The sequence below is a fragment of the Pelecanus crispus genome, chromosome 10 (assembly GCF_030463565.1).
Source record: "Pelecanus crispus isolate bPelCri1 chromosome 10, bPelCri1.pri, whole genome shotgun sequence".
NCBI lineage: Eukaryota > Metazoa > Chordata > Aves > Pelecaniformes > Pelecanidae > Pelecanus > Pelecanus crispus.
In genome coordinates, this window is record NC_134652.1 from 21,384,989 (window position 1) to 21,402,840 (window position 17,852).

Genomic DNA, 17,852 nt, shown 5'->3' on the forward strand with positions numbered 1-17,852 from the left:
TTGTCCTCCACTGCTCACTGAAGCACAAAAGTCAGAAAATTTGTTGGCCCTCCTTAAGAGGCATTGTGGCCACTTACCACCAAATATCACAAAGGTAATGCAGTCGTATGTCATTTCTTACCAGTGTTCCTCACAGACCCCACTGTAAGGGCAGCCACCATCTTCAGCATCACGGCATTTAATTCCTTCTCAGTGCCTCCTTCCAGACCAGGCAGATGGGTTCCAGCTGTCAGTATATTAAAAGTCATAATACAATTTATACAAGACACGGTTAACTGTAGCTAAAATATATTAAACCAAAAAGGAAAACCAGTTCTCCAGGAAATTCTAGTTTTCTCTGAAATATTACTTACAGGCTACTTGAACACTAAAATTAGCAACAAAATACCAACAGGGCATTGTCTGTATCAGAGTCTAGTCTGGGATTGGGAAACACAGGTCTGATTCTATGCTCTGCAGCCTGGATCTCCTGCATAGCTATAGACAATACTGGTAATAGTGGTGTTTCCACTTCCCAACTGATGTAGAGTTACCTGTTTAGTGATACCTGATAGGAACATACACAAATAAAAGAACATTACAGATTATGGGCTATGAAGTGGTAAAATAATATAGCAACAGGGAGTACTTAAATACCTAAACTAAAAGTGAAGAGAGAAACCCCCTGCATGTTCAAAGGCAAACATTTCCACAATCAGACAGTGTAAGGTGTGTTATTTTTAGATCTAAAAAGTCTTGAAGTTTGCAGGCTAATTTCTGGAAACCAAAAGAGGGAATTAGTGATCACTTCACACAGTGTCTTCCCACTTGTCCCTCTTCATCTGTGTGTCTAAATTTACAAATTACAAAGCCATTCAATCACTCATTCTATAAAGTTTAGATCACCAAGTGATCTAAAGCAGTGAAATTAATGCAAGGACAGAAGAAAGCCCCTATGGACCAGCTCATAACCAGAAGGTAAGTTTTCAAGAACCTTGGTATTTATCTTGACAATCCCTATCTAAGTACTCTTGTACAAAACACTTGTTCTTTGATATCAAGAATGCAAATCTAAGCGTCCTTGCAGGTAATGGATGTCTGCACTCTGGAACTTCTGTTACAATTCATATTCCTTCTGCTGCTTAGAATAAATGTGTTTAAATAATTCAATTGTGCTTACTGCGTCAAAAGTTATACCTAGTACTTTGGGTCCCTCCTCCTTTACTAAACCACTACTGCACCGAAATTTAAAGGCATTTCCCAATTCATGCAGCACAGAAAATGTTATAAAGCATTTTTCTTTCTTTAAAATAGCAGTTATAAATTTTCAAATATGTGAGTCTGTCCCCGAAGTCAGCTGTACCCCACAGTTACCACACCAGGACTATTACCTTCCTGTTTTCATAATAGGAAAGAACTATATCAGATGACAATGGGTGGTAGTAATTGTGGGTAATATATGGCCATAATTCAAGAAACTGCTTTCCATCATCAGTCCTCAGGATGAAGTGTTCTTTACAGAGGAAGTAAACACTGTGGAAAACTCTTTCTTCCTCTACTCTCAAGCTGGCATTCTAGAAAACCCCAAATTGAGACCTGTTTAAAAGTGTGGGCTGAATGGTACCTTCCAGAATAATTCATCCTACACTGGTGAAGAATAGCCCAGAACTGTTTAGGCTAGTGAACAATAAACAGCTAGGATGTCAGAGAGGACCCAGCTTAGTATGTCATATAGTATGTCATAAACTTTGGACAGTTTGCTTGCAGAAAAAAATCTAGCTGCTCAGTATATAAAATTTATAAATTGACTGTAGAAACAGAATCATTCATTCCAAGTGATCTACCTACTTCAACAGTCATTGTGAATGACATTAAGTTGTACCTGACTTCCTCAGGATCTTGGCGTGCTTCCTCAAAAGTGCCAGCAGTAGGCCTAAGAGCCCAGAGTCACGGAATATGTCGCTGAATAACAGGTCCTTCTTGGTCATGCTGAGAAGGCACCGGAGAGCTGTTAAGGTGCAGAATGGCACTATGTTTTCCTTTATCAAATACTGAACCTTCTTCAGAATTTCATGGGGGACATAGGACAGGTCTAGCACTATGGACTCCACCAGTCTGAAGAACTGGACTTGGACTGGGTGTGGTTTGAAATGGATTATGTCAGTAAACTGGTTGATAGGTTGTAGTGTCCATTCCAGAAGAAAGAAGTTCACTGTGTCCCAGGCCCATATGGTACCAATTGCTGCCAAGATTCTTCCACACAGGTGCTGATCATTACTTTTCTGGAAAATGGACTGCAACACCTGAAAAGCCTGGAGGTTTTTCACTGTCATTCCTGTGGGATAAAACCAGGTGAGAATTTTTACACCAATGCTATTTAAGACTGCAAGCACCATAACTACAATGTTCAATCATGTCTGAGAGTGGAAATAGGAGTCACAGACACATGGGATGTGACTGGGAGGCATGTTTTCAACCTTGGATCAGACCCTACAGCTGACACGGTCAGTTCAGTTTGATGTAGGTAGCATTCAGGCTCCTGCAGCGTTAAGCACATAGATCAGAAGATGCCATCTCATACCCTTCCTCCATCTTAAGACATGTAATGAATAGAGCTTCATTTTTCTGTGACCCACCTATATAGCCACACACATATATATACTGTACCAGAAGTCCGTGTCCGTTCAAAATCAAAGTGTGGTAATTGCGGGTGTACAATATTGCCAGAAACTTTCAGTTCAGTTTTTCCACAGGTTGTAAGGCAAGTCAGCATGTCCAGGATCTCATCCAGATAGTGGTGTCCATCTTGCTGCAACCCCTCACATCTAGGAACAAAACTTGGGATAGTCATATGTTCATGCCTTAGGAATACAAACATTTTGGATATATCACCAGGTACTGAGCACAGAGGAGCTATCCATTTTTCTCCCTACTCACCTCAGTCTATTTTACTGTCTTTTTGCCTTATTTCTGTGACCTGTTTAACCACTTTACAAACAGTGACTCCACATCATGGTGGCACATTCTGAATCAGAACAAAACTTACAAACCAAAGTAACACTGTAAGAGTCTTCTGAAGAAAAGGAAGATAAATGTTGGAATGTAGCCTAGTTATGTGTACTTTTTTAAAAAAAAGTAATTCTCTCCAGAAAAATGCCTGTTTGGGGAGTAAAAATTTAGATTTTGTGAGAGATCAAAAAATTAAAATGGATGCTTCATATTCAAAGGTAGGCATATGCTTGGCAAGGTAAGAGACTTGCTAACTGAGGTAACAGAAAAATCTCAGCCCTTAGGAAGAGAAAAATATTGTATTGCCTGAGCTTTCCGCATCAGACACAAAGATGGCATGTCTCTCCTGGTTTGAATTGTAACCCCAGATTTGCCATAGTTTAGACTGAAGTGAGATTCAGTCAAAGGGCAGAGAGCTGCTTATCATATTGTCCTAATATGTACTGCTCAGAGGGGTCAATTCTTAAGGAAAACTGCAGCATCTGGGCATGGGGTGGCGGCAGAGCAATAGACTGATATCAGAAGTTAGGAAAATCTCAGAAGAAAACGAAACAAATATGTTCCGTTTTAATCTAAACAAGAAAAAAAAAAGGCTAGGGCAAATGCTAGTATCCGTTTTGGTGAGACAGAATGCGATCAGCAAGATTCTTTTTACCTGAAAAAGAAATCCCAAACATCAGAGAAGAGGAAACCTGGTCACACAAAAACCTTCAGGAAGGAAGCTCTCTGTCTATCCCTTTCTGTCAGTATATGCTGGGAGGGGAGACTAACCTGAAGCCCTGAGCACCTGTATGCTATTTCTGTCTCTCCAGCCTAGTTACATCAGTTAAAAGGACAGGGGCAGTCATAGCCCTTACTGATAAAAGATTGGGTGTTTCTGCCCTTATATGGATAGAATTTCATCAGAAGTACACATCTCAACACAGTTTATTTATAAAGGAAAGCTAGACAATCTATGGTAACTAAATAAAACATTGCCAGAAAAAGACAAAGCTTTTTCCAATTGTAGGTTGATAATTTCGTGCCACCCAAAAATCATCAGAAATCATACCCACCTATGGATATCATTGGATTTATGATTCAGATTACAATCCTCTAGATCCAAATTACAAAAATACCCCCCCTCAGTCTAAGGTACTGGTCAGGGACCAAAGTTCTTGCAAGTATTGGAGAAGTACAAGTAAAAGGCAAAGCCAGAATTGAAACAACAATAGATTGAGAAGATCTGGAAATGCTCTCTTCATAGGATATTAAAGAAAATCAGAACAAAGCTCCTAAGTGCTTCTGGGGAAGTGATATAATGTACTGTTTTGTCATAGCAAACTCAGAGCCTGGTTAGACAACACAAGGAGACAAGGAGAGTAAAAGATTCTACTTTGTAGTTTTGGTTAGGATAACTAGTGGGGATTTGTCCTGATATGTTAATATCCATCTCTGTTCTGAAGAACATAACCATCTCAGATATAAGTTTGGGTGGGTTTTTTTGTTTGTTTTCTGCACAGCAAGGAGATCAGCTTTCCCTCCCTAACTGACTGCATTCCTGGATCAAGAGTTCACCTTAACTGCGACAAATAAATGTCTCTGACCCACATCCCTTCTAATACTAATTGATGAAGAACCTTTGTCTTGTGTTTGGTAAGTCCCTATCTGTCCTGGTTTTGGCTGGGATAGAGTTAATTCTCTTCCTAGTAGCAGGCATAGTGCTGTGTTTTGGATTTAGTAGGAGAAGAATGTTGATAACACACTGATGTTTTCAGTTGTTGCCAAGTACTGCTTACTCTAGTCAAGGACTTTTCAGCTTCCCATGCTCTGCCAGGTGCACAAGAAGCTGGGAGGGGGCACAGCCAGAATAGTTGATCCAAACTGCCCAAAGGGCTATTCCATACCATGTGACATCATGCTCAGTATATAAACTGGGGGGGGTTGGCCAGGGAACAGCGATCTCTGCTTGGGAACTGTCTGGGTATCGGTCAACAGGTGGTGAGCAATTGCATTGTGCATCATCATCATCATTATTATATTGTTATTATTATCATTACTATCTTACTTTATTTCAATTATTCAACTGTTCTTATCTCAACACAGGAGTGTTTCTCACTCTTACTCTTCCAATTCTCTCCCCTGTCCCATCAGGGCAGAGGGAGTAAGCAAGCAGCTGCGTGGTGCTTAGTTGCTGGCTGGGGCTAAACCACGACACCATCCCACCTGTAGACTAACTTCTCCTACCATTAATTTCCGTTACAGTTTCAGAAGGAGTTGCATACTGCTTCCCTTCCTAAAACAGCAATGGAAGACGCAATATCGGGGTCTTTATTACTGGCTTTGCATCCACAGAGGATTACCTACATGATTCTTATTTTAAAACAGACCACCATGCATTCTGCAAATGAGGTTTTGCCATTGTCTAGAAGCCTATTAAAAGCCTCCCTACTTACCTGAGTAAAATTTTTAGCAGGAGTTGGTAGCCATCATTATTTTCAAACTCTGTTAATAAAGCTGATGATATGGGATAGGAGTCTTTCACAAAGCACAAGACAATACTAGCAGCTTCACACACATCACAAGCAGGTAGGGTATCGGCCAGTTTAAAGAGATTCTGAACAGCTATTTTAATGCAGTCCACAGCTGTGGGAAAAAAGATATAGCAGGTATTTAAGAACTGACAGTCAAGTTTAAAGTTACTAATAAAAATGGAACAACAAGTTTGAAAAGTCATTTCCCAGTAAAATAGGAGTCAGTTAACTCTTTTTCTAGAAAGAAAAGACAAGAGGATATATGAACATCACACTCATCTCATAGGCTACGTGAAGAACATTTCTGGTTTTAAAGTATGCATGTGTTTCTTTGCTTAACCCCCAGAAGCTGATTCAGTCTCACAAATATAAACTTCTAACCAACCCGCTCACCAAAATTCATATACAGTAAATCCAGCTGTCTGAGTACAAGGTAAGCAGAGGCTGACATTTAATTGACTTGTACTAAGTTAATCACATACCCTGTGCAGAGTTCACAGATTAATTCTTTGCTCAATGAGGCACAGATAATGGAGTAGACACACCTTGCTCTGAGCAATGAAGCCTAGTTTTCTTGTCTAATCTGATGGCAAGTCCTTCTAGGACAGCTTCAAAACATCTAAACAGCTCAGTACTCTCAGAACTATTATTCCTCAGTCTTTCAATCCCACCCAGGAAGCTAAGTTTTTATTTTAAAAAATAAAAATACCTATATGTAGTTAGTCCATGAAAAGGAGTACTGACAGTAAAGTGTGGATTATAAAACTTTTTTTTTTCCTTCTAAGAATTGACACTCATGGCCTTTGCACTTCTTAATAACAAAAAATTGCTTACTCTAATAAAGCCTAGGAAGAAATGAGGATGTAACTCAACCAACCATGATGTCCCAAAACATACTGTTCATCTGGCAGTGCCCTCAACCTTGTATTTAGAGTGTGCACGAGCCTTAGGCTCACACATCGAGTCACGCAACTTAAAAATATAATACATCTTGTCCTTGCCTACATTAGTGTGATCAGGTAGGATTGATTCTTGCCTGTAATTTTATTTTTTGTGTAGAAAAACCTTTAGTTTCCAGATGGCTATCAGTACTAAATAAAGCTTCTGTCTAGAAAGCCAAAAGCCCATGCTTTGCAGTTGACTGACTACCAGATGACGTAGAGATAAAAATCTATCCTAGGGACACTCTTCTTGAGAATTCATTCTCAGTGGAGCTATAAGGAAAGGAGAAGCCAAATTACTAAACCAAACCTTGTAGGTACACAATGCTGTTTTTGGTCTGAGCCTTGGAAATTGTTCTCAGCACACGGCCTGTAGGTACTTTCCACGAGTGGCTACACTGGTCCCAGAGGGAAGCAGTTGCTATAATTAATGACTGAAGCTTATCAGCTGCCAGAAGTTCCTCTACACCTTGTTCCTCTCTGTACATGTTAAGCATTATCTGAAAGGCAAACAAACATCAGCTACAATAAACACCTCTACAGATATCTGGGAGATAGAAAAAAAAAACCCCTTTGGGGGCAGGGTGATTATAATTTCATACTAATGCCAGGAGAAAGGATGTAGTGAAACAGACAAGTGAAACTACCACTAGGATATTCTCAATGGATTTTTTCCCCACTTACAAAGTCATGTTGTTTCGTTTAACAAAACAAAAAATAAGAGATACAGTGACATCAACTCAGATTGTTTTATACAGCTCCTGATGTTTGTTCAATGGTTTTCAGGCCAAATTTACTCCTCTTTTTGGCAGTTTGAATCAATCACCAGCTAAAAGACTAAGGGAACATCTGAGTACACAGGGAAATGAACTCCCAGAGGCACATCTCACCTTAACAAGCATTTCCTGAGTTTGAGTGTCATTCTCACTTGTCTCTCCATCATCACTGGTTTTCTTCAGAGGAAAAGTAAAGAAAAGGTACAGGCACTGCATCAGAGCAGCTGGAAGGCCAGATCCAATGATGTTCCACATAGTTCTCTAAGAAAGGAAAATAAAAATCAGCCCCTCCAGAAGCTGACCACAGTTTCCTTCTGTTTCTACACACTGGGTATAGTCAGATGGCAGATTAAAGAGCTACTTGACCATTTTATCCTTACATGTGCTCTAAGGCACACAAGCGTGGCAATCGTATAACATGGCTGTATAAATCCACTTGGCAGAAGTAAACACACTGACCATGTGTTGCCATAGCTGTTCCCAGGACTTCTCACTCCAGCTGAACCACAGCTTTGACAGAGATACTATGTCCTGCATAAGGAGACCTACAGTCAATAAAGCACACAACCTGCAAACTAGCTAGCAGCTAAAATAGCAGTAAGTCCAGGGACAGACAGTGCCCCCTTTATCATTAGTTCACAGGACACCCTGCAGCTATAGAGTCCTGGTATGTTAAAAGCATGAATTCCCCATTCCCTCCTTGACCCAGCATAGTAGCAGCTTAGCTATAACACCTTTGCTTTTGTTACATATTGAATAACTGCACGCACACTTCTAATTATAACTTTTATAAATACAAAAGACACTGTTTCTCCACACTTAAGTTTCTTCCCATCTTCACTACAGCTGTGTACAACTTACAGAGAAGTCCCAGTGTGCTTGCTTGACACGCAATAATTGAAACAAAAATCCACAGCAAATTAAACAGAAGAGTGAGGTTTCTGATAGGAAGTTTTGTGAGTGTGTGTGCTACAAGAAAGCAATGTCTTAAATCTGTGAAAAACACAACGCTCATCAGGAACTTCATGCTGTGACTAACTATACATAATTTTCTAGAGCTCCTTATGACACAGAACATGTCCACTAGAAGCTGACAGTAAGACTTTATTTTCATGTATCTGAATAAGGATGAGACAAACTGCTCAGCTCAATGTCACGGATAAACGCACCCCTGATGCCCATGAGCAGGCTGTACTGCTGATGCCAGTCTGCATTCAGGATGGCTGTACAAATAGAGTTTGTGAAATGCTTTGAAATGCTTCGAAGTCAGAGGCTATCAGGATGGAACCTGCATTACCAGACAGACAGATCTTTAATAGTCATCTTTTTGATATCTAAGCTGGAGTGACAAAGAAAGGTTGAAGAGCAGTGATGAACAATGGGGAAAAAAAGATAAATTAGAGGAACAGTGAAAAAAAACAGCTGCCTGATGATCAAAACAGAAAGGGTATCTGAAAACACAGAGCGCTTACTTCCGTCTCTTAGAAAAGCCTGGACTATAAACCTGGTGGTGTGTCCTCTCTCTGACTGTATATCCTGGGCATGCTAAAGAACAAAGCATTGGGGAATAATGCAAACATTATGAGACTTAGGTGTTCCGCTATTGGGGTGGCTACCCAGTTTCTCTGAAATAAAAAGGAAAAAACCAAAACAAGACAAAACAGAAAGAAACCCTCTGTAGTAATTTCTCTTACCAAGTCAGTCTGTGAGAGCAGATACACCGATTTCAGGAGCAAACGGCCATCTTCTGCTTCCCCTTTCTGTTGTAGCAATTGCTCCAAAGCCAGACGAGCTTCCTCTGTTACCACAAAAACGTTAAACTTTAATTCCTTAATGGAAGATGAAAATGCTGTCCTGATCCTTTATTAACGGACCTGACATTTAACAAAATTACAATAGCAGGAGTCCACTGAAGTGAATAGAAGGACATCAGGCTCGGGTCAGTTCATGTAAACTACAAGTTTCAAACTGACAAGCTTCACTGGGAATACCAGCTCAGTTCATGAAGTCTGCCAGCCAGTGCAAAAAATGTACAACAACCACCAGGAAAGCCATGGGTGGCTAGCAGTATTTTTCTCATTAAAGAAAGCTCCTCGGAATAGTGTGTAGCCTACTCTTTTACTGCATAGCCGCAGTATTATACTTTTCCAGCTACAAAAGTTCCAAACCCAAGGTCAGCATGGCATACAAGGCCAGATCTTCAGTGCAATCATCCAAAACCAGTGCCAGCTCACACCTACTAAAAGATCTGGTTTGATACACTTAGCATTTTCCTGTTCTCCCTTTACTTCCCTCATGGCAAGCACATAGGATGGCTAAATGACAGCACATTCCCAGAATATGTGGATCCAAGGGATATGGTATGGGATCATTACCTGCAGGTTTGCCATTGAGGTTCCTCTTAATTTCTTTTGTCAGAAGCTTGGAAACTTCGCTGGCTAACAGCTGAATGTTGGGGAATACGACTACTCCAGCAGACTGTTCCCAGGCCTGAAATCCAAATGTAACTGTTAAGCCTTTCTGATACAGCATGTCAAGTACTAAAAAAATATAAACAAACATAAAGCTAATATTCCCCTGCAAAATTCCCTCCCCAGACAGTGTAGTCCATTAAGCAGTATTTGCCAGCTTGCAAGAGCCTGACACTTACAGGTACAGAAGTCAACATGGAACTACCTTTTGAATCACTTAATACACCTGCCAGAGAGCGTTTACATTATCTTCTCCATTGAATACAATCAAAACAATGTAAATGTTTGTCATAGCCCCTGTGTCACTAATTATTTGTATCAAAAAGCATGCTAGTGCCTTTCGAAATACAACATGAACACCCTGTACCCTGAAGATGTTACAGCTACAGTTGTCCAAGAATTTTTCAGTAAAAGTATATCCTTCTCCAAAAACTGGTCTCCCCAAAACTATAGTCATAAATAAACAAACCCTGAGTTTTCAATTGAATAAAAATTAAAAATAAAAATTGTATTTTCTCTGTTCAGCAAGTCATTGCACAGTCTCGGCTACTTAGAGACTGAAATGGGATTGAAACTGCTGTTTTCATGGAGTGTTTGCAACAGATCTGTCAAAAAGAAACCGTGGTAATACAGGACTACTGCTCCCAGGTAGCAGAATACTGGCCAAGATTCACCTGAAACTGAACTATTTCTTTCAAGTCAATAAGTTTATAAAAATCACATAATGAACAAACAAGCAAAATCCTTTGGGGTTGGTTTTTTTGTTGTTGGTTTTGGGGGTGGTTGTCTTTTTAATACATTCATAAAGTTTCTGCCTTACAGTTCTATTCTATTTTGGTAGGAAAGTAAGGGTCATAAAATCAGCATTTCTTGCCAGACAGAAATAATCTTTGTTGCAAACTAGGGAAATAAAAGAAAACATGGGGAAAGGAGCCGAAAACCCAGCAATATTCTAGCCAAAAAGGCATGGGATGTGATTTTGCAGCAATATGAGTTGCCTAACCCATCTGCCTATGAGGTTAAGATGTAGGCTGCCAGGCCTGGAGTGACAACCCTGCCTGGCTAGGAATCTACAACATTACAAGCCCCCTTACATCATGAGTACAGATTGGTGCTAATGTAGGAAAACATGCACTTCTAAAATGCTGAGATGGTGACAGTAAATGCTTACAGATCAGGATTTCTAAACATTTCCTATGCTATAATAAGCCTCCCTAAATAAGAAGGAAAACAAGTTTCTAGACAAGTTTATAAACAATTTATAAATAAGTTTGTAAGTTACTTGTTCAAGAATGGACAAGCAATTCAATGCAAAACTGACAAGAGGAACAACAGTAAGACTTGATGGTTCTCTGCTGAGTCTGACAAACAGATCCTCTGTCAAATGTTTCTTAGCCTTGACTTTGGGGAAAAGAAAAATTCAAAAGCAATAAAAAATATGCCAGTAGACTAACACTATCGCACTCAACTGGCCTCTGAGAATCAGGTACCATTACTTTTATATAGAACATCCAATGCTACACACATACATATTAGCAATAGTGCAGCATTCACCTCTAAATACCAGGCAGAGACACCCGTCTCCAGCAACCTTGAAAGTTTTCTTTACAAAAGTCTCCCCTTTCTAAAAGCTCAGAAAAATCAAGCTGTAAGGCCAGATGATGAAAGGAAGGTAACAAAAATAAGACACCTGTTCTCCTAAAATAATTTGGAACAGACAACCCATAATACTGTCTGCCAAGAAATCAGTGTAACTTTTTGTGAAAGAAGATCTTCTACAAACATTATTTCCTTCCCTACCATTGCTTTCAATTAGTTGTTCTTTCTTTGCTGATGGCAACTTGTGGATAAGCTATTTCTTTCCCCACAAAGTGTCTGTCATCTGTCAGCAATCCAGCAAGCACCTACTTTTTGCTTCATTTTACTGCATTGACCTCTCTGGAACTGCATCCAACTCTTTTTTTCTGGGCTACAAAAGAGTCAAATAAAATTGCAGTGTGCCTATTAATTATTTTTCAATCAATCAGCAATATTAAAAAAACAAGCTTTTTTTTTTTTCAGATTTTGACCAGAAATGATTTTCAGAGACCTTCAGCTGCAGGAGCAAGGTCCACAGATTCCTCCCCTTCCAATGCAGAAGTGAGCAAAGATCTATAAAGAACAGAAGCAAGCTGGGCAAACACAATGACAAGAAACCTACAGCCACTTAAGAATACACAATGTTCATTATTAAGCTATACCCTTTTTCAGAAGAAAGCAGCAATAGATTCCTGTCACTGCCTCAAAGATGAACACCCTCTGAACACTTCAGAAAGGACTTGTTATACTCACTCTTTTTTCTAACAGAAAGAACAGGATAAGTTTTAGAAGTTCAGACCATACGGAGCAGAGAGCAGTAATCAAAGATTCACAGCAATGCTACTATTATGCAAAAGTTTAGTTAGTCCATCTCACTACAGACCAGACCACTAATGTTCTGATTTGATTTTGTAGGTGATCTTCCTGTGGGTCAGACACCGACCTCTAGAATACGCTCTCCTTCAAGAATGGACCTAGTCAGTTCCATATTCATCTTTGAGACTATAGAAGATCTGTATCTGGGAGAATATCAACCTGACCCCATTCCAGGATGTCTGCCTTCAGGGGAAACTCAATACGGTATCAATGTAACCTGTTTTTCTTTCTTCCTCTTAAGGCTGTTTCTACATGTTTAAGATTCTGCCACAAGTTCCCTGTGTCTGCTATTGCCATCTGTCCTTCCTATTCCATGCGTCATGGACAGATGCTAGCTCAAAAGCCAGCCACATAATAGTACATTCTGATACTCTCTGAGGCACCAGGAGGGAAAATACAGAGGGCACATTGAAATGACTCCCAGCCTAGGTCTGAATCACACGCAGATGGCTAACATTTTCCTCCTATACCTTTTCCTTCTACATCAAGGAGTATCAGTGAGTAATGAGCCCCCACATCCCAGGTGGGTCCTGGTTAGTACCCTCTCTCTCCCGCCAACTGAGTACGAGCTAAAGCACTCTAAGACAAAAAGACAGAGATGCACTGGCATCTGCAAGATCAAGCAAGGAAAGGGAAAGCAAGAGATGAAAACCTTCCAAGGAGGAAGAGGACTTATGCAGAGTCCCCTGCCAAACAGGAGGAAGTGAGGTAGTTTCTGTAACAACTTCATAACACGTATAACTCAAACTGAGATGCATTTCCCCAAGCCAGCCCAGGAGCTTAGCACAAAGCAGAAGGCTGGTACATGAAGGGAGTAAAAGTCATATGGGGAAGGACATGATGACTCAAAGTAAAAGGGCCAGATCCTCCACAATGTACTCTTAAATCAATGATGCAAGGCCAAAATGCTCTAGCCACACATCTGAACCTAAATACATACAAAGCACTGCAAAGCTCCACTGCTACATCTAAGAAAAGTGAAGAATCTCTCAGGGCACAAAATCAAGTGTTAAGCTAATGAGAAACTCACATCTCCATTCTGAATATATTCCATAGCCAAAATATCCTTTAGGAATTTAAAATCCCCTCTTTGCAAGCATTACTGCAATTCAGGAAATCACCTTCTATAACCTTAAGGCATGTGAAGTTCAGCCCTATAGAAGGGAACACATGATAGATATGCATATGCACAACATTGCCAGCCCCTTAGCAATACTCAGCTTGCCTCCTGGGCAACAGCTGTCTTTTGACCCACTGGTACTGAAGTTTATTTCTCCTGTCTCATGATAAATAAGCAATTTCCTGCTTTGCTGTCCAATTTTTAATTCCTAAGACTTGTAGAGTTTATATCTTTCATCACATTTATTCAGTAACAACAATTTCCCCAGTCCTTTGAAAGTCTCACACCAAAAAATGACCTTCGCATTGAAGGCATTCTTGCTGTTCATACTTAGTTAATGATCAGCAAATCCGAAGTTGTTCTGTATAATCTCATCTCACCAAGATTTGCTTATTTCATGTTCACTATATAGTATTCAAAAACTAAAGCCACTCAGAAACCTTAAGATCTGGTAATTCCAATTTCATTGGAAATTTGAGGCAGGAAAACCACAGCAGAAGAATTTCACAAAAAGCCTGCAACACATTGCTTACAAGAGGGGGAGGGAGCAGTTTGGAGAGACTATCTTCCACAACAAAGCTTACCTTTGTTGGGATGAATTTATACCCTCAAAGCATTAAGCATGTATGTTTTCCATGAAGCTTCAGGAGGAACGAAGGCAGGAGGTCTGAAAACAGCTCTAGGAAAGGCAGAACAGACGCCTCTTGCTCCAAGCAAAAAGGTTGCATATTGTTGCTGTGCTGTCTCAGAAAAAAACCAGTGCAATTTTCAGCAAGCCATTAAAAAAACAGATCCATGGAATAAGAAGGTGCTCCTCTACAGAAAACTGCCAAATTATCAGTCCTGATCTGACTTTGAAGAGCATTCTTTGAAGGCTGTGGAAGGAACACTGCACCTTTGCAAAGCCAGGATTTTTATGAGCTGATGAAGCGGTGGTGAGCTCCCAAGAGAGTGAAGTCTGCCCCAGCACGTGTAGTGCCACATGCAGAGAGAGAGATACAGGCACGTATTCAGAGAGCAACAGCTCTTCTGTCCAAATACAGACTTTGGTTCAGGAGGGACACTCTTCTATGCAAACAAATCCAGAAGTTGAGAGGAAGTGGTGAAAAACGAAAGCCTTGTTCAGTAATCATAAAATACCTGTACGGCCATTTAGATTGAATGAGAAGGCTACTTCTGAGACTCTAGCTTACACACTCACTGCCTTTTCAGACCCTTCCATTTATTTTGTCTGCTCTGTCTTGGACCAGGGCAAGCTTGTGCTCAAACACAACAAACTCTTCACCATAGGCATCAACAGATCCTACCTGCAACTCAGTTGTTTCCATCACACTGACACCAATGGGCAACCTGTTTCAGTGCTGTTAGTTAACACCAGCATCTACAGTGATTTCAAAGTCACTTCAGCAAGACTTACGAGCTTCACCAGTTCATGCTCCGTCCAGCTGAGTTAAATGTTTATGGCTATCTGGAAGTTATTCCTCCTTTACTGTCATGGACACCAAAGATTTCATAGCCATGAGCACAGTGATTTCCCTGAACACACAGTTCAAGATGTCTCTCTCACTACAGAGTATCACTGTTTATGTCCCACAATGCTTCCATATAAACAGGGTGACCATGTCATTAACTTTTTTTTCTTCCTCACCTACCCACTAACTTCTTAGAAAACTAGTTCAGCTAGGTAGGGAACAGATGGATCTGAGTTTGGTCACTAAAAACCACTGAAAACTCACAAGTGCAGATGGCTGATATATGCCATCATTAACATATGGTTTCACCAAAAAGCAGCTTTTATTTTCTTTCTGAAAGACTTACATAGTGAGAGAGTGTAAAAGCACAGATTCCATACCCATAAATACCCACGGTAATTCAAGAGAAAAAACAATTTTTCTGCACTACAACATGGCCACAGTACATTTAAAGATAGGCCAGGTTTTCTGCTCCTCTCAGAATTAAGCTCTACCATTCTGTTGCTGTATGGTCCACTCAAACAATTCCCTGTACGTTTCACACACTCTAGCAAACAAAACCAACCCATAAGGCTCCCATTCGTTACAGAGCTCTTCCAGTTTCACCTTTCAATATGGCAATCTCAGCAGTTGTTGGCTGGTAGAAACTAGGGCATGGGGTAGGGCAGCCTGCTAATTAAAATGTTCTAGTTCTCAGCTGTGTCCCTCACCCACAGTACCACCTTCCTCTCCTCATGCCACAGCTTCCCCATCTATAACACAACTCCTCTCTCAAGCACAAAATTAGGCAACAGCACTGTCATTAACCCACAAATTCCATCTTAAGACTGTACCCCTGCTTTTCCCCTAGCTGGCTGCATGCCACAACCACATTTTCCCAGAATGAAAAAGTGCTCAGCCCCCCACTGAGTAATAAAATAGATGAGGCAGACATGAAGTAACCTCTTCACAGGGTACTCACTTTGAAACATGCCTGTGTCCTCAATATATCCCTTGACTCCAAGAGCAGAATTTAGCCATTTATGAAAATAAATCAGTGCTCCCCCATGTACTTTTGTCTTGCTAACATAGCAGGTTAGTTAGACAAAAGGACAAGAAACTTTCCCCAGGCTCCCAATGGAATAAAAGTAATTATCACCTACACAAAGGGATCATGCTCTGATTAACTCCACCAGCAGTTAGGGTGAACACAGAATGGATAGAGCTACAGAAACTCAAATGTACATCCTTGGTATCTGCACCAAAGGCAACAAGGAGAACAAACCTTTAAGAAGAGGGGAAGAAAGTCCAGCAGCCTTCTCTGTTGCTCCTCTGGGATGAGAAATGGAGCCATCTGCTCATACTCTACAAACTGTCTGCCTAGAGTCTCCCACTGGAGGGTGTGGCCCTGGGGTAGCTTGTTCTTGCTGTGTGCAGGCTGTCCCAGCACTTCTGCTTTGTCTCCATCATCAGGGCTTTGCTCTTGCTGTCCTGCTTTGCCAGGTGAACCCTCCAGCTGCCATGTGAGTTCAGCTGCTTTGTCCATGCTGAAATGAGACCTGAAGGTAAAGATACCGTGTTATTTACAGTTAGCATCATCTCTTACCAGCCAACTGTCCCATGAAACTAGACACTGAAAGTCTTAATTATTGAAGTTGAGGAGTTTAGAAGCATGGAAATGCTGGCAGCCACTGACTCTTTTCCAATTCTGATGGCAAAGCACTCTGCTCCTGGACAAGAGCATTACCACCTTGCAATCACATGAACAAGCTCTCTCCCCTAAGACATGTGTGCATGTGCTATATACAGCTCATCTGGGCTTTGGCAAGACAAACCAGTAAGCCATGCAGGAAATCTGGATTCCAGGCCCAGCTTTGCCACTGAGCCAGATCCTGTTCCTATACTTCAGTCACCCCAACTGTAAAACAAGTCATAACTATTACCATCATCAGATCTGCAACAGAAGAGCACTACCCAAGAGCCAGGTTACACATTTCATTGAGTATGGATGTTAAACTAAGCTGCGCATCTCTGAGCATGCCCCACCTGGAGTGGGGTTGAAGCACTGGCTGGAATAGGAGCTGTGTGAAAAAGCCAACAATACCCCACATGGGTGTGCTGGCCCAAACAGGCAGCACCATTCAGGTCTTCTATCCTGCAGATGTACAGCTCTGTACAAGACGTAGGTATTTTCACTACAACACTACCTGTTTTGCTGATCCTGTAAACTGAAATGGATATGCCTCAGTGAAGGAGCAAGGTGCTTCTAGCGGCCTCATTTCCATCAAATTGAGCCTACAATGGGTCCATCTTGCACTAGAGGTAGAGGAATCCCTCTGGTACCCTCATCTCAACCCCAAGTCCTCTCATCTACTTTCCAGCCCTGCTTTCATCCATAGCCTTCTGGGAGATCACTGACAGAGCCTTGAATCCACAGCAACTCTACTCCTTTGTTGTGGGCTTTCTGTGAGCTCACCCTGCTACCCAGAGCCTACATAATCATAGTGCTTACACCAATGGAAATCAGGCTTCTCCAGTTTCCATCAAAATCAGCCATACACTTACGGGTGTCTAGGACATTGTCTGACTACTCAAAATATGACACATAAATTATCATAGTGCAGGCAGGCAGCTGGGGAGTTGTCACCAAGATGAATGTAGCTCATCACTTTGCTTACCAAGTATATTTTCTTTTAAGAGCCTAGAAGAATCTTTAACACATCATTACACCTCCTCAAAGAAAAACACCAATGTACCTCCATTTCTAGGAAATAGGTTCCTTCTCTACAATACCTCTTTGATTGCCATTCTAGCTTGTCAATAAAAATGCCAAAAAGCAAATGTAACCAAAAAAACTGAGTCAGATCTCCTGCGCTACCAATACATACATCCCTTAAAACAAATTTTAAAAAATTACTATTATGAGCCTGGTTTAGAAATTATGAGCCAACACTAATACTATATTTTGGATTCTCTTCCTTCACCATCCATCAGCTATGCTTACTGCTTGCATCCTGCCACTCCAAGCCAGACAAACCAGTTTCACTTCCCCACTCATGCAGTAGCTCCATACTGCAGAGAGGAAGAGGGTGACATTATCTTGTCACTGTGCACCACACCACCTGCAGCAAGTTGATG

At 40.9% G+C, this 17,852-nt stretch overlaps 1 protein-coding gene across 1 annotated transcript in view; it reads right to left on the minus strand.

Annotated features, from left to right (window-relative positions):
* The window catches only part of WDFY4 (WDFY family member 4), a 143,520-nt gene extending 127,259 nt beyond the window's left edge, over positions 1 to 16,261 (minus strand). The window contains exons 1-9 of the mRNA XM_075717401.1: positions 16,000 to 16,261; positions 9,594 to 9,708; positions 8,913 to 9,016; positions 7,333 to 7,479; positions 6,753 to 6,942; positions 5,424 to 5,613; positions 2,647 to 2,804; positions 1,862 to 2,314; positions 122 to 226 (exon numbers count right to left, since the gene is read on the minus strand). Of these exons, the coding sequence (XP_075573516.1) occupies positions 122 to 226; positions 1,862 to 2,314; positions 2,647 to 2,804; positions 5,424 to 5,613; positions 6,753 to 6,942; positions 7,333 to 7,479; positions 8,913 to 9,016; positions 9,594 to 9,708; positions 16,000 to 16,260 (1,723 nt within the window). The 5' untranslated portion in view covers position 16,261. The remainder of the gene's footprint in view (positions 1 to 121; positions 227 to 1,861; positions 2,315 to 2,646; positions 2,805 to 5,423; positions 5,614 to 6,752; positions 6,943 to 7,332; positions 7,480 to 8,912; positions 9,017 to 9,593; positions 9,709 to 15,999) is intronic.
* Positions 16,262 to 17,852: the final 1,591 nt, after the last annotated feature.